The 26,284-nt window shown below is 36.9% G+C and overlaps 1 protein-coding gene across 1 annotated transcript; it reads left to right on the top strand.

Annotated features, from left to right (window-relative positions):
* Window positions 1–17,830: 17,830 nt before the first annotated feature.
* On the top strand, window positions 17,831–24,793 carry LOC140147139 (uncharacterized). Its single transcript, XM_072168919.1, has 3 exons — window positions 17,831–18,023; window positions 20,073–20,213; window positions 23,730–24,793. Exons 1-3 carry the CDS (start codon window positions 17,831–17,833, stop codon window positions 24,791–24,793), a joined length of 1,398 nt encoding a protein of 465 aa, XP_072025020.1.
* The last annotated feature ends 1,491 nt before the right edge of the window (window positions 24,794–26,284 follow it).

Genomic DNA, 26,284 nt, shown 5'->3' on the forward strand with positions numbered 1-26,284 from the left:
CAGACTACCCCACAGACTACCAGTCATTGGTGCATTACTGCATTACGTAGTCAATATTGTGAGCATTTGTTTACCTACCATTATTTCTAATTAGTGCAGGTTGAAACGTTTTATATAACCGATATTTAAATGTTCCAAAATCATTTTAACCCAAACCAAAACACATTTATAACGTTATAAAAACATATTTTATGTTTGCCGGAAAAGTATCGTACATTTGCTCAAACAATAAACACGTCATAGACTTTCTGGAGCTTACAACTCCCTACTACGTCAGTGCCTGACGGGTGACTTACGTCACGGTCCGACGGTCTCTGACCAGAAGTAGTAATTATCTTTCACCAATCCATCAACGAGTGAACAAGGAATAGTGTTACATTCCGAAAGCTCGTGGTCTTCCCGATTTTCTCTTTAATTTTTCGTCAGAGGGGTACTATTCACTTTCATTTTTGTCAGGGGGCACTCTGCCACACCTGCCCCATTGATGGTTACGCCCCTGGATTCAATTCAAATTAGTTATGTAGGGCCAGCCAAAGTCAGCTACACTAATAGACCAATCAAATTAAATAACCACCTACCACTAATTATAACAGAAACAGAAATTTCAAATGTGGTCAGTTGTTGTTAAAAACCATACCAATGTATTCCGTTCGCCATAAGGATTCAGAATAATTGGATTCCACAGGGGGCAAAAATTGAAAAGTGCTTTGATTTTGATCAAAATGGTTTCATATTGCTCCGCTTTCAGAAACATTTAAATAAAATAAAAAAGAATAGTTTGTCATATCACATCACAGGTGGTTTGTTACCTTGGTGGTAACAAGGCAAAGAAGATTTAATTCCATTGAACCCTGTTGACCTTGACCTATTTTGTGATATTACCTTTGTAACAAAACATCCAAAGCAATGCAACTTTTCGTTTTAATTTTAATTTTGCCAAAGTAACAATTTGAGACCATTTGGATTAAAATCGGAGCATATTATGTAAACGACTGTGAAACCCAGAATTTAACTCAATAACGATGTCGGAGACTAGTCAAACTATACTTTTCCTGAATCCTTATGCTGACCAACATTGACATTTCACCCTTGCATAAGCGGTCATTTTGGATTTATGCAAATTAGGCACTGGCACTACTTTGACTTTTGGGGACTTTTTATATTTTCTTTAATATACTTTTCTGAAATGAATGATGATTAAATGGTTTCCGTTACAATTGGTGGTGGGTTAAGCCCTAATTACCCTTAATTTGATTGGCCTATAAATAATAAGGCGATTTCTGAGCTGACGTTATGCTGAAGTAATACTTTCCAGTCATATTGATCATGGTAAAAACGTACCAACGCAATATCCATTATTGCTGCAGAATTGCATTGACTATGCTGGTTAATTGTCACACCGCACACTTACTTAAATTCACCAGGCAAGATAAACTTTGGGAAGTTTTCCAATATGCCCGCGGTAAGAAAAGATGGCAGTTGGGCATGGCTCGTCTCGTTTGGTATATTTACTGCCTTGTTTATAGAGACCGGTTTAGTGAAAAGTCTAGGAGTGCTATTACCAGATCTTCGTGAGCAATTTTCAAGTAAAACGTGGATAATAGGTTTGGCTATTTCGTCAATACCCGGCTTTGGAGCTGTTGCGTGTAAGTTGTATTGTATATATCATCTTTGTGTATAATATTCACGAATCGAACAGTGACTTTTAAACAGCACGAAATAACCCTGCGTTTTATATGATTGCATTCTTTTAATTTTCAGATTTATTATGGTAAGTAAGAAGAAATCTATTGAGATCTTTGAAACTGCCAAGGTTATACCATAAATTTTGTAGATGATACCATTGACATTGGCCGTGTTTAAAATCAAGGTGGTTTTTTTTGTAGTCCCCGATTTAGACACAAAAGATATCGTTACCAGAATAGTCAAGGTAATACCGACCTACTGGTATACCTACATAAATGCTCTGAACTAAATTTTTTACAGCCGCTCAACAACAATGGCTGAAAAGATAACGCTGCCAGAATAGTCACGGTAATACAGAAAACTTGTAGTTGTATGACCCATATTTGTTAACCTAAGCCACTCAACAATAATAGCTCAAAAGTTGACCTTAAAGGACCATTCCCAGTGATTTGCTCATCCGGACGATCGTAAAAATCATCAAATTTCAGATTTTATTACCTTTGTCATTGTCATAGATGTGTCAACATAGCCTGCTAGTGGTTCAGCTGAAAGTCGTATATTTAATACAAAATAAGGCATTTATATTATAAACTAACTGCCTGTATTTGAATGGGGCTTCAACTTCGTCAATACTGCTGTTTTCTTCGATTTTTGCCAAATTGTTCATTTCAAAAATACCAAAATGACAATCTGAATGACTTATCCTTCACATTTAACAATTTATATTGTGCGTGATCACTACATTGTGGTCCGATTGTATGCACATTGCGTTTTCGACCTTATATTTTTAAGATGTGTAGTTGAGGCCTACCATTAAGACAATAATGTTTTCAAATATTGAATTGTATTGATCCGGCGGGTTTGATATGAAAAAAAGGAAAAGAAAAAGGAAAATAGAAAAGAAAAGAAAACAAAGCGCGGTGATTTATAATGCGCTACGCACAGGCACAACGCCTAGACCTTGATCCAGAGGATGATTTAAGGAAGCCCCATCATGCACTGCAAACGTGTTATCACTAGAGTTTCAACTGCCACTTTACTTTTCAAATCCCATTGAATTCTGTGCAAAAGATGTTGTTTAAGAATTGTGCGTGTGTCATTATTACTTGGTCGATTTCAGAACAAAAGTGATGTATGCATAAAGGATAATTCACACCTTCTGTAGGTAACATACAATGTGAAATCGACTAGCATTTTGAATGCGTTTTTATTGTAAATATATCAGTCCAAATTCAAATTTAACCATGCCCGTCAAATGCAATGTGCGAGCAGTGGTGTCATGTTCACTCACACAGCTGTGGTAACCGCAAGTCAACACAGTGGCGTGGTGGGAAGTGCTTAAATCATCCTCTGGTTGATCTACAAGCTTCAACACGCTCATAACAGGTTGTTGCTGACCACTACGGCCCACATCATTCCATAAACCATTTAGCAACAACATAGGGACTTTGCGGCCTCACGAGCGCGCACCCTAAACATTCCATAGGGCCTCCGCAATCAGAATCTGCTTCCCGCGTTTCGTACGGGTTGCAACGAGACAATTAGGTTCTTTGTCCAAGGAATTTCAAGCTAACTCAATTGTCCACGAGAATAGTAAACCATATAATTTTTCTAATTTTTCTCTCTTTAAAAAAAAAGGTATACTATCATCTGGCTTGGGTAAATTGTTTTCACATCGAGTTCTGGTAATCTTGTTTGGTTCACTCGCGTCTATGGGTGTAATCATTGGGTCTATGGCAACTTCTGTACCAATGCTTGCTATGGGATTAGTGGTGACAGGTGAGTCATATGTATTCGCTTTTTTGTGGAGGGGTGGATCAATAGAATAGGTTTTTATTATTTGCTAAGCAGTAAGGTAAAATGACGGATCTTAAAGAGAAAAATCTATTAAAAGCAGTATTAATGTTTTGAAAAAAAATCAAAAACAATTAAATACAATCAAATCACTTAAAATACTGCTTGTAGGTTGCCATTCTTTAATGTTTGTAGTTAAGAGGCTGTCCTTCCCACAAGTAAAGAGAAGAGATGATATGTCTATTATAGTCGAGGATAAACATCATTGAAAGCCCCGTCTAACCGTAAAATTGTGTACTAATGACACTTTGTGGATTCAAACATTAGAAGAGGGTATGTATTTTCTGCCGGGTGCCTAGAAGGCACTCTTGAGCAAATTGAGTTGAGTTATTGAAGAAAAAGTGTCACGCGGGGATTAAATATGAAAATGCTCTGACCAAGTTTTAAAATATCAAGCTGTTTGTCTGGTCCCGAGGAATAAAAAAAAAGTCATGTATCTCCATGATGCCTAACAAACGAGGTTAGTTGAAAGAGTACAATAACAATATCATTGGTCAAATTTACTACATGGTCCAAATTCAATATAAATAGTATCAACTTTATATGATTTATATGGATGAATACAAAATATTTACAGTTTACTATTATGAGAAGTTGCCTTATTCTGGAATCATAGATAGTTATAGCAAACCATACAATTTCTGTTCACTTTAGTCACGATAGCTAATTTGAGATTATTTCAATTGTAATTAGAGATAGCGAGGTAAATCACAGGAAACTACGCATTTGCACACCCAGCAAATTATTTTGACCACCCAGTAAATTCAACTTGCCCATTGCCAAAAATACCCACCCAGTAAATTATTTTCCCAAAAAACAGTAGGCACGGTTGTTTGATGACATGTAAAACTGAGTCATTTTTAAGAAAGGTTGAACAACAATGGCGCTATATATCTTCAATCGTGTTGGCATCTTTACAAGGGGTAGACACTTGTATAATGGTGTTAGAACATCGGCAAAAAAAACTAACAAATGACAAGGGAATTTTCAAAACACTTTTTATCATGAAATGTAAGATATAACTCATATTAGTTGGCTAATTGAAATTTAAAATATATGTAAATAGCGCCCTCAATTTACACACAAATGTACAGTTTATAGAATAAAAATTACCAAAAAAGAGCAAAAAAAGATAAATGATTTGATATAGAGACGAAAATATATGTTAAAAATTGCTACAAAATATATGTGAATATACAGTTCATTAGTTTGATAGCTGTTGGTATTATTCAGGTCTAGAATTGAACATTATAATGTTTTGTTAGAAAAACTAATAAATGATCACATCAAACAACCTTGTAGGCACTATTATAAAAATTACCATAAAACTAGTAAGATGATGCATCTCTTAAGGGATCTAAAATGAGCGTTTATTGCGTTTCGACAGTATTTTTGTGGGACATGAGAGCACCTCAGACCTATCGAATTGCATTCTGAATACGAAGCATGTCTTTCTGATATCAAATAATTTTCATTTTTGAAAATCACAATATAATACAAATTTTATGACAAATTATAAAAATTTGATATTTTTCCAATTTTTGATATATAATAGTCCTCGAAGTAAATTATATAAATCTAATGACATATTCTTAAAGTGTATGTCCCAAGGAAACGACCTAATTTTTTTTTGGTGTTTTGGGAAAAAATCCATATCTTCAATACGAAAGGTCAAAATTTTCAATTGATCGTCGGCTTTTCATCCCACCTACATACACTTTAAGTATAAATCATCAGATTTATAAAGTTTACTTCAAGTACAGTTAAATATCAAAAATATCAATTTTTAATGATTTGCCATAAAATGTGTATTAAATTGCGAATTTCAAAAAATCAAAATTATTTGATATCATAATGACATTCTTCGTATTCAGAATGCAATTCGATATGTCTGATGTGCTCTAATGTCCCACAATAAATACTGTCCAAAGTTCATACCCCAGCCCTTAATATCAACTTGTTTTTTGAAAGTAGTGTTTATATTTAGTTACAACTTTGTAGGTGGAATAATTATCACTGCCCAGTACACAATGGTATTTGATGTAAGAGGCGCCTTGCCTTACTAAGACCCGTAACACAGGAACTACAAGAAACAATTCAATTCAAATTCCCACTTGTTATCCTCTGCCAGGCTCGATAGCGCTATGGGCTGGCGCTACACTTTCTTGAATCAAATGGCCTGTATTGCTGTAATTCATTTTATAATAAGGTTAGTATAAGAGTATTATAAAAGTATATACTCCTCTACTAACCTTATTATCAAATTAATTGCAGCAATACATGTACTGGTTTGATTCAAGAAAGTGTAGCGACAACCGATAGCGCTATCGAGCCTGGCAGAGGATAACAAGTGAGAATTTGTAGAGCTAGTGAGGACATATTACCTCGGCATTGAACAAGTGCTATGTTTTAATTACCAAATATAATTTTCAAGTTTTGACATTATTACATCACTCTGATTGTGTCTCATAGGTTGTTACTATGGAGCAGAAGCAATTGCGTTTGCTGCATTGCCTGGCTATTTTGACAAGTACTTTGACGTTGTGAATGGCATTGCTCATGCAGGCATGGGGTCAGGAGTTATCGTAATGCCACTCGTTACTCAGTTCTTGCTTGATGTCTATGGATGGCGAGGAACAATATTGATTCTTGGTGGTATAACTTCGCATATTGTTGTAAGCGGAGCGTTGCTAAGGCACGTAACACAGGAACCACAAGAACAAAGTCAATTTTCAGATGGTGACCAAGAGCATAGAGACACTCAGACAGGCGATCCATTAGCTGCAGAACACAAGCATTTATTAAAACAATTTACTTTCTCTGGTCGCAATACTAATATCAAAGACACGAAGACAACAAAACTGGCAAAATATGACTATAAAAATGATAAAGAGCCATTAAAAGACACTGATAATCTGGTACCAAATGATGAGCACATGCGCAAACATTCAAGAGGAAAACAAGACTCTTTTAGTATTATTACTACTTTTGATCTGCAGCTATTTCTGAATATTGACTTTGTTTCACTTATGTGTATAAGTGTTGCAGCTGGCTACTATTATACTGGATGGTTGATTTATCTAGTACCTCACGCAGAAGATCTGGGGTTTTCACCTTATGCCTCATCAGCTATTGCGACTTTGGGCGGCATTGGTAGTCTTATAGGAAGTTGTATCTTTCCTCTACTCACCAGAGTTTTATCAACTAAAGTCATTATTATTTTGGCCAATATACTTGCGTTTTTCTCGTTGGCTGTAGACCCAATTTTTTCTGCTTTGCATAGTTACTTTGGATTAACTTTGGCCTCATTTGGGGTCAATGTTGCGAGTGCTCTTTGGGGATGTTGCGCTTGTAAGGAATTGGCTTCTGTCGTCACTGAAGACGTTTACACGACTGCTTTTAATTGGACCTATGTTGGCTACGCTTTGGGATCTCTGTGCAGCGGATTTTTATCAGGTAATTCATTCTAAAATAATAGGTGTTCAAGTCGGTAAGGAGATGGGACGTAGTTGCTTCCCCGCTTAAATATCGCGACAAAATCAATCACAATAATTTTTAAGCCCGTTAAAGCCATAATATTGGATCTGTTTTCAATATTTTTTTCAAACCTGTGTTTTGGAATATTTTTCAATGTCCCTAATTGGAATCAGTCAATTTTAAAAGTGTTGTATTTGTAAGAAAACAGAGCAACTTTGTATCATTATTGCAAATACTTTAATAACTCTCCCATGGAGCTCCGTCCTCATACATTTTTAGAGCCTAATAGTCCGTAACAAAAGCCTAACACGTAAATTATACATATTGGTTAAACTTCTTTAAAAAAAAGCAATACGTAATCAATAATACGGTGAAAACAAAATGACATATGGCACGTTATTTTGAACTTTGACAATGATGAAAGTGAAAGTGGCCTATGGTGGCAAAGGGGTCATGTATACACTCGTGAAAAAAAGGTTTTTTTACGTATTGGGCTCTGGTTGTTTTTAAATTTTTACCGAAAAATATCACCAATTAGAACATTTAAATTTAACGGAAATCGCATATGGTTTTTAAAAACATAATTCACCTGGTTATGGGGAAACATATAAAATCAGGGGCGGATATAAGGGGGGCGCAGCCGGCGCCCCCCTCTATTTTTTGCCTAGCAAAGGGCGCCGGCCCAACTTAAAATACAAAAAATGAAAGAAATTTTAAAAAATGAACAAATTCGGCAAACAATGGGCCAAAACCGTTGAGTTTTCGAGGGGGTAACCCCCTTAACACAATTTGTTCGTCGTTGACCAAAAGGCGCCCCCTCTATCAAAAATTCCTGGATCCGCCCCTGAAAATTGTCTATTGTTTCAGGGCGCTTCACGTGCATACGTCTTACAATATTTTACTTCTCCTTGAAAGTTTCGCCACTCATATTAGGATGTTAAATCGAAAGTAAATAAAACCTTTGCGCTTGTGAAATTAGTTACCCCTTTAATTATTAATTTATCAAATGTCGTTGCTTCTTTCTTAGATTCAAATTATTTGAGAGGTTTGCAATTTTGTTTCGATATTGTATGGTGAAAAAATAAATCACAGCAATAATCAATACATGAAATTAAAGCATGAGGGGCTTTAATTCCTATCATCAGGTGCCTTCCACGTCAAAGTCATACTGTTTAGAGAAACTTCGGTTCCTTAAGATTATGCCGAAGTTGTCTGAAAATGAGAGATGGCGGCTAAATGGTTAAACAGTCTTAGTCCGTCTCTGTACCTTTATGAAGAATCTTGAGAAGCAGGAAAACCACGTCAATAGGAATTACTGCAACTTTACAATCCTGGGTAGGTACATTCAAAAGGCCATTGTGTCATCAAATCTGCATCGATTTGGACAAATGAGGTATCAAACTGTGCGGAATTAATTTATCTGTAACATACTTTTGGTAGGTCGTGATTTAACACCCGTTTTTGACTTATGGACCAAAATTAAACTGGATACTGTCTGTTTGGGATGTGTTTATAACAGAACTGTGAACTAAAGGGAATTGATCAATGTATTGTTTATATTTACAGGTTGGCTTTACGACAAGTATGGAAGTTACACAGCTTCGTTCCTATTTCTAAGTATCATACCACTGCTCTCATTGACCCCAATGATATTGGATATGCTGAGGAACACCAGGAACCGCGAGAAAGGACATCAGTACACACCTGTTCCATCACATACCAAATTACATAAGGCAACTGAAACGCTGAGATTGTTATTCAACTGACTTGCTACTTTAACTGACAGATACACATGCAAGAAAAGAGGATTTTAAGTTAGCCTTTTTGGTAACCGACTCAGTTTACAATTGAATATACATGCAGCGGAATTCAATGACCTAGCAAACATCGGTGTCCCTTCTGGACGACTAGACGAAAACAAACTATTCCCGTTTTCATTTAGAACTAGTGACAAAAATAATCATAAAACTTTCACACTTTTTATGGTGTTTATTTAATAGTTTGAATATTAAAAATACACTTTATTAACTTGAAATTGAAGATGATAACCCGTAGGGAGGACGGGTTAGTGTAGTAGTCTTCTCACTCGCTGCAGCCTGGGTGCAATTCCCCGCGTTGCCACATGTGCGTTTGGTTGCCGATCCATGCTCGTCATCGCAGGTTTTTCTCGGCCCTATTCCCATATCACTGTCCCGTCATATTCGGTTGGCATCCTTTAATTTAGTAGCCTCTGAGCACTTGGCATGGCTTCGGCCGAATGTTATAAGTAAATAAATATAAAATAAATGATAAGTAAGAATGGGATGTATTATCTCGTTATGAATAATCTCATTTGTTTATATAATGTTATTACGTACAGTCAGCAATCTTTAACCAATCCCTGCACGTCGACGACTGCTTCCTAACGGAGCTGACGTTGGTGGCGCTATTGGTTTTAAGACTTGGTTTTATATGTGCGGAAGAAATTAGTTCCCTTCGTCTCTGTTGAGTGTTTTGCCCCCCTTCTTTCTCATCCAGATAGACTATTCGGCACCAGACTAAAAAACCCAAAACTGAAGCTTAAAAGGCTGCAAAGAAAGCCTTCACTAGATACCGTTCTTGAAATATAAGAACTGTACGAAACTATTCATTTTTAAGCCTTTCCACGGATTCAAATATCAATTAGGGATCCTGCGTGGTTTACTCGGACGCGAGTTATTAAACAGCGATGAACAATGGTGAAACATGATTAAACCGACTGTGATTATTTCATTATAGTGCACAGCGCTCTGTTGAACAAAGGGGAAGTCGCGCGATTTTTTTGTTAAAAGCAATTTCTCAATTGATTTCATTACATTGAAAGGTAAAGATTGAAATAAAACATGTTTCCATTTTTTAAAGACCGTTTAGTGCCTAAATTCAAGATGGCCGCCGTGATTGAAAATTTGCCATATTTTACTCATAAATTGCGCTTTAGTAGGGTACAGAATGGAAGTCCCATTCTCGGGTTAAGTACAAGAGGTTTTGAAGGTGTTTCTTTATAGATTTGAGGACGCTGAATAAAATGAGAGGGGTCTGCACCATCGAAAAGTGTGGGAACTCTTGGTAGAGGGCGTTTTTCAGAATGGCCGCCAAAATCCCTTAAAATCACCATAACTTTGTCAGAGAAGCAACCAGCAGCACAATTCTGATGTCTATACCCATGTTTTCAGGGTCAAGGAACCCAATAGAGTCATTTACAACAGCCTTTGACCTATCATTCCAAGATGGCTGCCAAAATTTAAAAATGGCCGCCAGTGAAAATTAATTTGGCTATATCTCGGGTGCAGAAAGTCCTAGAAGTATGATGCTGGTGTCTATACCCATGTTTACAGGGTCTAGAAATCCATTGGTATAATCTAAAACAGCACAGGACCTCAAATCCCAAATTTTCTCAAATTTAGAACTCTCACAGTTAATATAGTTAAACGCCACCAATATCAGGTGAAACTAGATGATTTAATGATCAAAAGTGATCAAAAACTCAACATAGGTTGAAATGAGACTTTTCTTGTTTAAATGCACTGAACCGCAAACAAAATGGCATTGCGGCCTCGAAGCTGAAAGATACAATTAATTAGATAGGGCTCTCTCTCATCTTTTCAGATGCCACGCAAACAAATAGTTCATCATTTCCATGCATCGCCCAGGCCTATTAGTCGTGTATAACCATGCACTAGTGCCATGAGTAGGTACTGTATCTGATATGCCGTCCATCTTGGACCTGGCAAGGGGTCTGGTTATGTAAAACATTGTGCTTTTGGTTCAAAGACACTTGGAAACGTGATCATAAAAACAAACTCATGCATTTATATACATTTAAGCAGTATATAAGCAGCCATATTGGTCGCCATATTGAATAATAATCATAATTCTAGAATATTAAAGTTATCTTTGAGTGCATGACACAATGGTAGTTCTAGTATTTGAAATTTAGATTTTGAGCATACTTTGAGAGAGGTATGTGGCTTTTTTTTTGCATGTGTCAGTCAGTTTTACAAGATCTTTCTTTGAGTGTCTGACACAAGGCTACATAGTTCCATAGTTTGAAATTTACGTTTTTAGCCTATTTTGAGAGCGATATATAGCTTTTTTTGCATGTGTCAGTCAGTTTTATAGGATTTTGGCGGCCATCTTGGATTTTACCATTTACCCTGAATCTTTCTTTGAGTGTCTGACACAAGGCTACATAGTTCCAGTGTTTGAAATTTACATTTTTAGCATATTTTGAGAGCGATATATAGCTTTTTTTGCATGTGTTAGTCAGTTTTATAGGATTTTGGCGGCCATCTTGGATTTTACCACTTACCCCGAAATATTAAATCTTTCTTTGAGTGTCTGACACAAGCCTACATAGTTCCAGTGTTTGAAATTTACATTTTTAGCATATTTTGAGAGTGATATATAGCTTTTTTTGCATATGTCAGTCAGTTTTATATGATTTTGGCGGCCATCTTGGATTTTACCACTTCCCACGAAATAAAAAAATTGAAAAATTATTTTTCCCATTATTTACCTCCACAAGAGACAAGATCAAGTGAAAGTTTGCTTTTAACACCGAAATCACACGACTCGACATAGTGCTGAGCACTATTACGACTGTCATTGCCACTCAACTTTACAAGAAGATAGGTGATATCTCTCTTAATATCGGCAATAAAACTAAAGGATAAAGCGGCAATGTTCAGCTGCTCCGTCCAAAAATAAAGAAGTCAACAGAGGTTGTTTACTCATGAAAAGCATGATGAATTCAACGTGCTCGCGCGTAACGCGTACGCGTTAACTTGCGTTCGCGTATACGCTCAGGAAAAGTGTGGAGTCATCACCGATTAACAACGCTTGGCTCCTGTACAAAGGTATAGGAAGAGTTGTTGAATTAATTCTTATAAAGCGCATTACAATAAAATCTCAAGGCGTTGAACATTTTACAAGCATAAAATACATGAACACAATAAAATATATTTTGAATATACATTAATAAAAATACGATCAAGCATTTAAAATACAGAGAGAATGAAGCACATTAATGGAGATTGCACATGTAGAATGGCAAATATTTCGCACGAACAGAAAAAAGCACTGTGGAATATTCATTCATTAAGGGTATGTAATACCATAATTTTTATCAGTACCCCTCTTCTTTTTTTTTCTTGCAAATTTATGAAGTATATGAATATGTTCATGACCTCATGTCCTGAACTTACAAAATATCTCTACATACAAAGTGATTTTGGCCCTATTTATTTTTTTTGTTTACTGTATCCTAGTATCAGATGTGTGTTTCATAACAAAACATAATTTATTCTATTCAAGTAGAGTACTTGAATAGAATACAATAAATCTTTTGTTATACTATCTATAGAAAATGTACTCAGTCATGCATGCTAAATAACACTGAATAAATTAAATAAGCTCTTCCACGGTGGATGCATAGCCAATTTAACACTATTGTAGCTTCTATCATGTGTTGTTAGGAAAATAGATTTCAAAAGGCTATAAGTCATCTTAGGTCAGGTTATAGGTCACTTGGTTCAGGTCAAATTTAGGCATCCATTTTGATATACATGTGATAGTATGTGATATCATAATGAGACATCAATTTTGATATAATTATGTCTAGTTTGTCTTTTACTGGATATATATTGAAAAGGCGTGGGTATATTAACATACCTTTGGATGTAAATGGTGAGTACAATTTAGATTGCCCAGTTCAAATGGATTGGACAACCAGAGGTAAAATAGTTACCAAAATCACAAAAGTGAAGCTTACAAAAAACTACCTAATATGGTGGTACAGGTGACAAGAAATACATTTTTTTTCAACATTGCTGTAGTTTGGTTGTGGTAACCTGTTACCTATGCTTAATAAAGTTTCAGTGAAAGAATGTCGCAAGTTAAAAATACAAAATATAGCTCAACATTGAAAATAGAAGCATTTTAACCAGTTCGTTTTTTGATAGGTGTGGAGCACCAAGTTCATGAAGTCATAAAAGAAATCAGGAACCATTTATTCCCATTTTACTTATCAACATTATTTATCTAATGCGTTAGAAACACATATCCAAAATTTTAATGTAATCCGTTGATAGTAAGCTTTCCAAAATGAAGTGAAACATCAGTGATGTACCACCTTTTGGCTTCTACCTTCAAAAGCATGTAAGCTACATTGATACCGATGCCACCAATAAAACGAGAAGATTTGCCCCCTTCATTTTGCATACCACTTTGTACATTTTTTTTCTGATTTCTTCACAAAAGGCAAAAAACGCACAAAAATGCAATAGGTGTAGTACTCCCTTAAATGGCAACTATAATACATTACAATGCATATTGCACGGGGAAAATGCACAAAAAAGAGCAAAAAAGCATGGTAAAAACGTGAAATTTGCATTGAATAAGAACAAAGTTAATAACTGCTCAAAATCCAAACAGATCAATTTTAACTGACAACAAAATATATTTATACACCAATGCTTATTTAACATGTTTAAAACACAGGGAACCAATGTACAAATATTATATTATCGAGGATGTATATTAAATATAATTTTTTAATTTTTTTTGTTTTGTTTTGTTTTTGTTTTGTTTTTTGTTTTTTTGAGGATGTATATAGTATTATAGTCAATCTTGATTGTACCGTTTAATTTATACGAATCAGTGAACAAACGTTCATAATCCTAAAACCCTGTTTAAGCGCTGGGGTAAGGGCAAACTTAAAATACTGGTAACTGGAGAGAGAAAACGACGAGGAATCCCAAATCACAGCGCCAGGTAATGACCGAGTCACCGAGTGCAAATGTGCATTTATTTTGGAAGGTTCATGTTTGGTTCAAATTTTGTTTTTTTCCGAAATTTGATATTTTGGTGATATTTCAAGAAAGCGACATGCCAAAGACAAATCTTTTTGCACAAACTTTGTTATTGCTAATACAACTCTTTTCTGCATATATACGTTACAATTCGTTTTGGTGATTTAGTAATATTATAAATTATGTGACTGTATTTAGGCGTTTTCGATGCATTTTAAGCTTACCGGGAATTAACGCTGATAATTTTTCTTTGATCGTCGGCTTTTGCAAATAACAGAATGTAGATTGGCTCTGAATAAGTATCGTAGTCCTCTCAGAGGGTTTTTTTATGGTATAATTACTTTGTAACAAATGTAACAACCCACAATTTACCTTCAATGCTGCTTTCTGATAGCTGTGCCTCTTACAGACATCCTTCCTCTGGAATCCAAACTACGGTTCTCTCTCTTCACACCCCTTAAGCTGGTTGTGCTGTGAATTGTAATCAACAAGGTATGCCTTCCTGCACATAGATAACCTCCCATAAAGAATCAATCAACGAGGTAGACTTTCGTCTCCTGTATCACATCACATAAAAACAAAAACGGTAGAATTTCTTGGCCCCGTATTACCTTAAATAAAAATTTCCCGTCCCCAGCTTGTCTAATATAAATAACTCGCATCGTAATCTTCCCTTTCCTGCATTATCTTACATAACGAATCGACATAACCTCACATAAAGAATCAAAAAGGTAAACTTTCTTCTCCCTGGATAACTTTAGATCAAGAATCAACAATCTGCGTGTTTACACTGAGCACTCTGTATTTTTACTCGGTATTACCCGGTAACCCACAATCCGATTCAGGCAACAACCACCACGTTTCTACAGGTGCTTAAAATAAGGGTTGCGGTGTGTACCGGAAGTACTGAAAGTATTTCCCTGACCCCAAGCTGCTTTTAAGGTCACGATGTGATACATAAAATCAACGTAAAAGATGTTCAACACCCAGCAACCGTTAACCGTTGTGTTTCCACTGGCAGAAATAACTGGTGTCACACCACATCCCCTGGGACCACATCGTCTACCCCATGAGGTGGATCACGGTTGCCGGGTGTCCACACCGCATCACTCTGAACCGATATGTTTCTACTGGGCACATTAAGCGGTAACACTCTAAACTAAACCACATTACCCGCCAACCGTTCCCCAGTAGAAACACGCAGTTAGTCTGATTTCTTCTCCTTGGGTAAGTCTACATAAAGAGGTCGATCAACAAGGTCGACTTTCTTGTCACTGGATTACCACATTTAAAGAAACAACATTGCAAACTTTCCTGTCCTCGGAAAACCGGTGTTTACGGTTCGGTGCGTTAAAACAAGAAAAGTCTCAGGTCAACCTATGTTGAATTTTTGATTATTTGGCATCTAAATCATATAGTTTCACCTGATATTAGTGGCATTTAACTGTGAGAGTTCTGAATATGAGAAAATTCCACCCGAAATTAGCCATTTTCCCATTGAAACCCGTGTAATACATAATTAGTGGTATATCTCGGGTGACGATTTTACACCCTTTAGAATCTTATTCTACAGCACTCAAAGATCATTTATCAGAAAAAACAAACTTTAACTCCCCAAAACACTATTTAGTATGATACAATTTGTCACTAAAACACCATTTGAATGCAATTTTAACAAACTTTAACTGCCTAAAACACTATAATTATTTGGTATGATACCTTCTGTCACTAAGACACCATTTGAATGTTATTTCAGAGATTTATGGCGGCCATCTTGAATATCTCGTATTGCCCAAGGGTGACGATTTTACACCCCATAGAATCTTTTTTCTACACCACTCAAAGATTAATAATCAGCAAAAAAACTTTGCAGCCGGACTTATAATGTTAATTCGCCCTGTAGGGCCAGCCAAAGTCAGCTACACTAAATAATAAGGCGATTCTAGATCCTGCAGTGGCTTAGCCCGGCCCACACCGACATCGCCCGGTTAATAATTACATTATACAGCAGAGACACTGAAATGAATACCTGGGATCGATACTCGTGAATGTGCTATATGCACGATTTGATATTCAGACGATAAATCTTTGGATACAGGGGTAGAAAATTATGAATATCTCCCGTAATTGATTTAGTCTAAAGAAGCCAGATTTGGTTCCTTGCACTTGAATATATGTGTTCAACTGATATGATAGTCATTAGCTAGGGTCTTGAGAAAGAAGCGTGCGTCTTGAACTCAATAACTGACAAAAATATTATTTTATATGTGCCGAACTATAGCGCAGCATAGGCTAGCTGCACTCACTCCCATAGAGGCAGTCTATAAGCAGATGACCATTGACCTCATCATGCTCATCATGGCGTATACATGCTCACTCACACAGAGAGATGTCAATTACCAGGCTATTGTCAGTAGCCTCAGTCGGATGTCCTATTATGCGTCTCAAATGTCGGAACAAAATGGCCATGCGTGGCTGTGGATTCAACCTACCATGGCGATTTCTGCCATGAAGATATCGGGCGATTACACTGTGCGAACATTCTCATAGATGGGCAAGGGGGGAAATGTAAATTTCCGTGGGGGAAAACTTTAACGAAAATGGTCAAAAATGGGCTAAAAATTACCAAAAAGGCCTCCCATAGGGGGGAAAAGGGGCAAGACATCTCTCACGGGGCAGCCCTCCCACCCCCCACCCCACCCCCACCCGCCCCTTGGCTACGCCACTGGATTCCTGAGATGACATTTTACTGAAGTAATACTTTCCAGTCATCAGTCATATTGACAAATAGAGACAAATAAAAAGTAAAATGGATCATTAGTTGGCTATAGAGACTAAGATACATTAAATTATAAGTGGTGGTGCAATGTGTACCCCGGGGTGGTGAATTATAGGGGGGAGATTTTTTTTTCCAAATGGGAGGAAGCAAGCACGTCAAAAGGGGGTGGCAAATGTTTTTTGGCATGTCTAAAGGGGAGGGGTGAAGATTTTTCGGCATAGACAGGGAGGAGAAAGCAATTTTGGCAGACCACTTTGAGAATTCACCACCCCGGGTACACATAATTATTGCACCACTCTTAAAGTCATAATGTTTGATTTGCTCCACAGCAACGCCTTCAATATTTTTATCTACTTTTTGCACCATTGTAATGGGCATTGGTGTACATAAATGCCCTGTGAAAGACTAAGCCTGAAGTACTTTAATTACAGTAAAATTTAACATTTATAATAAAACCGGGTATCTCCGGTTTTATTCTGTGCTCACTGATCGACTGCTGAAAAAATACATCGCGTGCGTGTGTACATTAAATCATTAAATTAGTGATGTACCGTATACACTGTATGAATATCGCTATTCGTCTTACGTCTTGTTCGTACATCACATTAGCTGCATGTAGCTCTGCCAATAATCATGAAAATAATACGATTGGCGAGATTATACACACATTGTAAGCGCTGTCCGTCTTGACGTATTATCTGTGTGCATATCGAAATTCGTCTTACGTCTTGTCTGTTCGTCCTAGCTGTGTAAAACTACATGAAAATGATACGTTCAGCGAGCTGATACACGCATGGTAATCGCTGGAATGAAATAGCAATTTTCTTCGTTTTACCTCATTTGTTTGGCTTGAAATCATAAGGGGACAATGTGATCAGTAGCTATCAGTGAAAAGTAACATTTAAGTAGGAATCTATTTTTATGCAAATCACACATATTTGCTTTAATGGTACTTTAGTAGAAGCTTTTGAAAAAAGGGGGTCATTGGGTGGCATATTTCTAAACAAATGGAGTCTATTGACAGACACATGACGCCTACCAATAATATGCTAGCTCCCCCATTTCGGGTATGACCATGACCTTGGTAAAAGCGTACCAAGGCAATACAATATTGCACTACAGTGTAGAGTTGCATGCACTATGCTTGTTACCGCACGCTTACTTTCAAAATTCAACGGGCAAGATAAACTTTGGGAAGTTTTCCAATATGTCCACGGTTAGAAAAGATGGTAGTTGGGCATGGCTTGTCTGTTTTGGTATATTTGTTGCCTTGTTTATAGAGACCGGTTTAGTGAAAAGTCTAGGAGTGCTATTGCCAGATCTCCGTGAACAGTTTTCAACTCAAACATGGGTAATAGGATTGGCTATTTCATCAGTACCCGGCTTTGGAGCTGTTACATGTGAGTTGTATTCTATATTATATCATCTTTGTTTATAATATTCACGAATCGAACATTACTTATAAACGACAATGAAATAACCCTGCGTTTTATATAATTGCATCCTTTTAATTTTCGGATTTATTATGGTAAGTAAGAAGAAATCTATTTGGATAATACCATTGACATTAGCCATGTTTAAAATCAATGTTTTCCCTGCAGTCCCAGATCACCGGCAGAATAGCCTGCCCTATATCAACTAATATAAGCCACTCAACAACAATAGCTCTAAAGTTGACCTTAATTGTTCGTGATCACCAGATTGTAGCCCGATTATATTCACACATCTTACCCAAAAAATTATATAGGCCCTATCTTACATTGAGGCATACTATTAAGACAATAATGTTCTCAAATTAATATTGAGTTGTATTGCTCCGGCGGTTTTGATATGAGCAGCAAAAAATGTGCATATAACATTGTCTCATTGTCTCATTTTATATATTTTCCAGTCATTGGACAGCCAAAAATCAGCAAGGTCAATCAGGGAGGCAAATAGCAAGTGGCATTCTTTTCATCTGGGTGGGCAGCTCCTTTGTTGTTGCCCACGCAGTTGTGAAGTTCTCAAGTGCTTTTTAATTTAACTGCCTTAGTCAACTTTCCTGTGTGCACTTCAGGGGAACATACATTTTGTCAAATTATGATAGCTCATAATCCCCGGGGGGGCCACTATAGTGTCAAGAGGGGGTATCAGGCGCGTCCGAGGACTCTCAAAAAGCACCCTAAACAAGTATTTCCGAGACTGAAATTTTCCCCCCTAAACAAGTATAAGTTGCACGATTTGCTACCCTAAACAAGTAGTTGTCTTTTCCCCAACCCTAAACAAGTAATTGATGCAATTATTACCCCTAAACAAGTAAACACACAGAACCCAGGCGGCGAGTGGCACGATAGGGCTAGCAATTTGTGGCAAGCCACCTGAATTTTGAGCCATACAAGTTTACGTGGTGCTAAAGCTTACCTCAAAGTTCATGCAGTATGTCCAATATTTTTGGGCCAATAATTTCCCTTTTTGGATCACAGGTCCAACCCTTTTAATGAAATATTGTAGAATTTATTCTTTGGGATTGGGATGTACCCATTTCTCCACATATCCAAGAGAATTTTGAACTGCAAGTCCAACGCAAATTACGACCATGGCGATTGCAAACCACACATTGAAGTTGGAAGAAGACGGCAAACACGGCCAGTTTAGCTTGGTTTATTTCATAATTTCGTCTCGATTTAAAACATCCTAGAGCATTAATTATCATACTGGATTTAGTGGTAAACCCAACCACAATCCTGAAACTCATTGATTTATATTTTAAGAAAGCCAAAATAGCTCCAAATTATTCAATCGTTGTGTTTGTAAATACCCCGGTAAAATTTCACACATGTCAAAAGTTCATTGACACAGCTTGTTTACAAACCTAGAAGTTCGTGGTTGCTTTGTTGCTCCTTTAGACCATGTTCCGATCAACCAAATTTTCTGGGCTGGAAGCCACCAAGACTATGAATATTAATGAGTTTAAAGAGGTTCGGCCAATCAAAAATCCTCTTATATTTTATTTATTGACTCCACAGTTAAGAAAAACATGCTGATTGGTTGTATATTCTGGACAAGTTGTGACCTCGTCCGGGGACCTCGTGTTTAGTATGCTAGCTGGGCCAGTATAGGGATCTGTCATCTCTGACAGCTAAAAGATGGCTTTTAACTGCTTTTGGGTGTAGGAAGAAGACACTTTCCTTTCACTTTTCATGAATGAAGGAGAAAGCACAAAATCCCAAACTTGGCAAAACTACCCTAAGTACGTAAGAGCTCCAAAAACATACCCTTTTACACCAATTTTACATGAATTTGATACCCTATTCACGTTACGCACGTAACGTACCCTAGTCTGAAAAAATACCCTTTTACGTGAATTTACGGACGCGCCTGATACCCCCCTTCACCATTACAGTGCCCCCCGGGTCATAATCATACAATTATATTTTCAAATTTGTATCTCTTTAAAAAAACTTACATAGGTATACTTTCGTCTGGCTTGGGTAAATTGTTTTCACATCGCGTTATCGTAATCTTGTTTGGTTCCCTCGCATCTATGGGTGTAATCATTGGGTCTATGGCAACTTCTGTACCAATGCTTGCTATGGGATTAGTGGTGACAGGTAAGTCATCTGTATTTGCTTTTTTGTGGAGGGGTGGATTAAAAGGATCATTTTGTATTATTTGCGAAGCAATTTGCTTAAAAGCATAATGGCGGATCCAAAACTATCTAAGAGAGCGAAATCTGTTTAAAACACTATTGCAAGATTTTTGAAAAAATTAATACATCAAAAACAATTAAATACAATCAAATCACATAAAATGCTGCTTATATATTGACATTAAGATGTCATTCACAAGCTTTCACACAAGAAAACACAATATACATTAGTCGAGGATAAACATCATTGAAAGCCCCGTATAACCGTCAACTTGTGTACTAATGACATTTTTTAATTCAAATATTATAGGCAGGTCCATCCCTTGAAAAAAAAAACACTTTTTCCTACCAGAACCATACTTGCAACATATACATGTAAGATGCTTGAGTTAAAAGGATCAAAAAAAAGCCCCAGGCCACCTCGATTTTTTTCCTGAATCCAAGATGATGGCCAAAATTCCAATAAAATCCTTAATAACTCATGTTTACAGTTTTAGAATGCTATGGAACTATTTTATTTTACCTTCAAATTATATATCGTTTAAGGGGGTACTACACCCCTGCCCAAATTTGTACCTATTTTTGCATTTTTCTTTAAAATTATAGCGCATTGGGGACAAGTAAGATATGTATATTATAGAGGCAAGGACTACAACTACTGCACTGTAAATTTTATTTCAGCACAGACAACAGTTGTGGGGTTACAGTCAAAAATGAGGGAAAACCAGTATTTGATCAATAAATCAATAACTACTAATGCTGAATTTTCAGTGCAGTAGTTATAGTCGTTGCCCCTATAATATACATATCTTAATTGTCATCAATGTGCTATAATTTTTGAGAAAAATGCGAAAATTGGCATAAAATTGACCAGGGGTGTAGTACCCCCTTAACAAATGTTCACAACAAAAATTGGTAATACATTAAACCGACTAACCATGGACCTCAAAATGACCAAACTCTAGCGTATACAGGGTGTCCCAGAATGATTTGTACCGTGTTTGCAAAAATAACTAAAAATAGAAGACGGACAGTGTATCTATTTTTGATACCTGCATTATAATGCTGGACATGTCTCCTACTTATTCTGTTAATTTAAGCACGCTACCTTTATTTGTTTTGGTGTGGCAAGCAATAATGTAAAATCGATGAAAACCCTGCTTTTCATTTTCAGCGCAAACGACTCGCATACCCTTGAAAATGGCACGATACGATTAAATAAAGAACGTGGGATGTTTAGCACAGCATTTCGACGACAACTACTGTTGGGGTGCGCCTTAAAGCTTGCCGGACAGCTGCAATATTCGTTCTAGTTCTTACAGTCTTACGAGCACCTGAAGCTTCACTCTGCCGATTCCTGACAGTTCCGTGCTCGTCAAACTTCTTTACGTTGTGATACACAATCGCGCCTTTGACTGGAACGCGTGCTCGCGGAAATCGTCTAATGAATCTTCTTTGCGTCTCAACATAGCTGCCCGTTTGCCAGTAAGTTTTTGAAAGAAATCCACGCTGCTGTACAATAAATTGAGGAGCCATCTTTTCTGTACCACAACCAGTTCGACCTCTGCAAGCATTTCAAATGACATGGACCTCACACCACAATAACTAAAACTACCGCCAAAGAGAGAATGGGATTAGGCCGCAAATCCTTAATTCCATATAATGATTGCTTCGTAACGTCATAAATAATAGATAGATATCGGCTATTTAGTGGAAATATGAACAGGGCACAACTAAAATACCTGCATAACTTTCTTCAAATAACTTTGTGCTGAACGGTTAGTAATGTTACAGATTTCAAAATAGGTTGCGTTGTCAAAACTTAGAATTCACCATTTTTACGCAATCTTCTATAACTTCTACTAGAAACGTCCAATTTTTAAAATCTAAAAAATCTGAGAAAGCTAAATATATGTAAAACTTAAAATGTGAAACAATATGACCATTTAACATGCCCTTCATACCTAGAAAATTCCATCTTTCCCGGTATAGATCATTCTGGGACACCCTGTATGACTACATTTAACATAAATTATGATGAAATAACACAATAAATCCATGTCTCATTACGGCCATAGTGTACAACTTCTTTCTTCAAAGGTGCTTGTATGTTCATTGAAGCATGATGATTAAAATAGATCTAGGGGCCACTGCAAAAGTGTACTTGAGTCCAAAATGGCGGCCAAATTCGCAAACGGGTCACGCCATGCTAATTTAATATACTGCGCCAATAAAGTATCCTTACACTTGGAAAAATATTCACAATTTCCAAACTGAACAATATTGGGGTAAATTTGTTTTCGTAACAGATGCACTATCTAATTCTGCACATTATGATACCACATTGAATCCAATGTGACTTCAAGAAGCAAAGTTACAAGCATTTGATTAGACGAAGGTCCAGTTTTAAAAGTGACAAACTGGCCTATTCAAAACTCCACAGACTAGACATCTGCTTTGAGAGTGGTGAATGGCTAATTTATGTGTTTGGCTTTAATTTAAAACAAAAGGAACAAAAAAAAACTGAAACAAAAGAACTGACAAATAAAATGAAAGTTATGAAAAGTACAGAGAAGTAAAAACTTAAATAAAAACTGCTTTAAATAACGCTTCATTGAAGAAACTGTGTTGTCTCTTTGTTGCGCTTGTTGGAATCTTTTTGCGCTTTCTATAGGCCAGTTTGTCACTTTTAAAACTGGACCTTCGCCTATTCAATTGCTTGTAACTTTACTTCTAGAGGTCACATTGGATTCAATGTGGTGTCATAATGTGCAGGATTAGATTAGTGCATCTATTAAAAATAAATTTACCCCAATATTGTTCACTTTTGAAATTGTGATTATTTTTCCAAGTGTAAGGATACTTTATCGGAATACTTACCGAGTGTACACCCAACCTCTTGGATGTTGTTCTACAATTGGTGCTCCTCAAGGTAAGATCACAAATGAAAGAATCAAATTCTCTTTTTGGCCAAAAATTTCGCGACCTTGAGCATTTTGAGCTCAATTGGACAAATAATATTTTACAAAGTAAAGGACAATATCTCAGGGCTAATCATCAGATTATCTATTATTAGTGGGATTATCTTGTGGGATGGCCCAAGTAGAACATGACCCTAGTGGGAAATGACCCTAGTGGGACATGGCCTAAGTGTTACATGGCCTTAGTGGGCCATGGACCTTGTGGGACATGGCCTAAGTGGGACATGGCCCTAGTGGGAATGACCTAGGTGGGACATGGTTAGGTGGAACATGGACTAAGTGGGACATGGACCAAGTGGGAATTGCCCACGCAGTGGACAATAGGTGGACATTTGCAGTGCCAGAGAGGAGCTGTCCCCTCGGCACAGAACAAGTGCTATGTTATAATTACCCAATATTTTCAATTATAGCTTTAGTATATAACTGACTTATGCCGAAGGTGAATTCCTTGTGGACAAGTGTTGATATTATTATGTCCCTCTGATTGTGTCTCATAGGTTGTTACTATGGAGCAGAAGCAATTGCATTTGCTGCATTACCTGGCTATTTTGACAAGTACTTCGACGTTGGGAATGGCATTGCTCATGCAGGCATGGGGTCTGGAGTTATTGTAATGCCACTTGTCACTCAGTTCTTTCTTGACGTGTACGGATGGCGAGGATCAGTATTGATTCTTGGTGGCCTAACTGCGCATATTGTTGTAAGCGGAGCGTTACTAAGACCCGTAACACAGGGACCACAAGAACAATTTTCAGATGATGACCAAGAGCATAGAGACAGACAGACAAGCGATCCATTGACTGCCGAACATAAACATTTATTAAGACAATTGAATTTGTCTGGCAGTACTACCAATACCAAAGACACGAAGACAAACAATCCGGTAACTGGTGACTATAAAGTTGATAAAGAGCCATTAGAACAACTTCATCCAAATGATGCTGATAATCTGGCACCAAATGATGAGCAAACGCGCAAACATCCAAAAGTAAAAACGGACTATTTTATTACCAATTTTATTACTGCTTTTGATCTGCATCTATTTCTTAATATCGAATTTGTTTCCCTTATGATTCTGAATACGGCAAGTGGCTACTATTATACTGGATGGTTGATTTATCTAGTACCTCACGCAGAAGATCTGGGGTTTTCACCTTATGCCTCATCAGCTATAGCTACCTTGGGCGGCATTGGTAGTGTTGTAGGAAGTTGTATCTTTCCTCTATTCACCAAAGTTTTTTCAACTGAAGTCATTATTATTGTGGCCAATATACTTGTGTTTTTCTCGTTTGCTGTAGACCCAATCTTTTCTGCTTTGTATACTTACTTTGGATTAACTTTGGCTTCATTTGGGGTCAATTTTGGGATGGCTCTTTGTGGATGCTGTATTTGTAAGGAATTGTCTAGTGTCGTCACTGAAGATGTTTACACGACTGCATTAAATTGGATCTATGTTGGCTACGCTTTAGGATCTCTATGCAGCGGGTTTTTATCAGGTAAATGCAAGCAGTCGTGTTTAGGTCGTAGACGGGATGGGATGAAGTTGCTTGCAGGCTTTTAAGCCTGCAAGAAGCGACAAAATCACAATAATTGCGTTCTGTATCTATTTTTAATCAATTTCATATTTGTATTGCCTCACCTGACTTGCGGCCTTTATATTTTTAAGTCCTGACGGGTTTGGTGCCACGGTGACACCTTGTCGGTAAGTTTTATGAGAGTCACCCCAGTCCGTCACGGCTTAAAAACTTAAAGAACGCAAGCCTGGCAGGACTGAGGCCGATGGCTTCCATACACGGTTGTTTGATGGGACCATTTATTACTTTTCAAACAAAACATCATATACAACCAAATTTTAGGGTTAAACAGCTAAATGTGATATTATGCTAATGTATACAGATGCTTTTGAGTCATTCTCAATTTAATTTCCCCGCTTTTACAAAATTATTCACTTTTATAGCATTTTTTTTATAAATTTTCCTTTTTGCTTGTTTCACCTATTCCAGCTGTTTTAATGGCAGTATAAATCACCTACCTCTTGCAAATACAGAAATATGATTTAGGATAAATAGCGCCATCTATAGTTTGCATTTAGTTAATAATGAAACCAATTCTATATACATCAAACAACTGTGCATAGTAAAGACTTGCAACTAATATATATTTAATGTAGAAAAACCCCGCAAGGCATGAAAGCAAGGCTGACGGGCTGTCAGTAAATACACACACCACCCACGATTTAAAACCAACCAGAGCCCATTACGTAACAAATCCAATTTTTTTACTACAGAGAGAGTTATTTGGGAACAGATCAGGTGAAAGGTTACAATTTTAAGTTTGTCCACTCATTGTACGATGTCAAATCGAGAGAAAATGAAACCTTTGCGCTGATGGAATTACTTACCCAATTAATTATTAAATTATAAAAGTTGTTGCTGCTTTCAATGATTCAAATTATTACAAAATTGATCTTTTATCAAATGAAAATTGAACCTTGTGAAATGGTTTTGAGCATCACTATAGCATCTTGCTTGGTCTTTCTATAGCTTAAAGCAAAATGCAACTGAAATGTGAACTAAACGGAAGTGATAAATGCAATGTTTTTATTTACAGGTTGGCTTTACGATAAGTACGGGAATTACACTGCTTCGTTCATGTTTCTAAGTATCATACCACTGCTCTCATTGACTCCAATGGTTTTGAATATGCTGAGGAACACCAGGAACCGCGAGAAAGGATATCAGTACACACCTGTACCATCAAATGCCCAATAATATTGGACAGCTGAATACCTGTGATTATTATATTTATAACAACTGAGTTACTTCTCTAACTGGCAGATACATGTGTAAGGGGGCTGGCATTTTCTTCGGAAGGGGGGGTCACAAATATACTGGGGGGTCATAGAATTTTCAGACCAAAAATAGGGGGTTATAATTTTTTAACACCCAAAATAGGGGGGTTATAGAATTATTTAGGGCTGGTGACTTATATTTTTCGCGCGCTACGCGCGCATTCTTTAACTTCGCAGTCGAAATGTGCATACAATCTATGC

The sequence above is a fragment of the Amphiura filiformis genome, chromosome 3, assembly GCF_039555335.1.
Source record: "Amphiura filiformis chromosome 3, Afil_fr2py, whole genome shotgun sequence".
In the NCBI taxonomy this organism is placed as follows: domain Eukaryota; kingdom Metazoa; phylum Echinodermata; class Ophiuroidea; order Amphilepidida; family Amphiuridae; genus Amphiura; species Amphiura filiformis.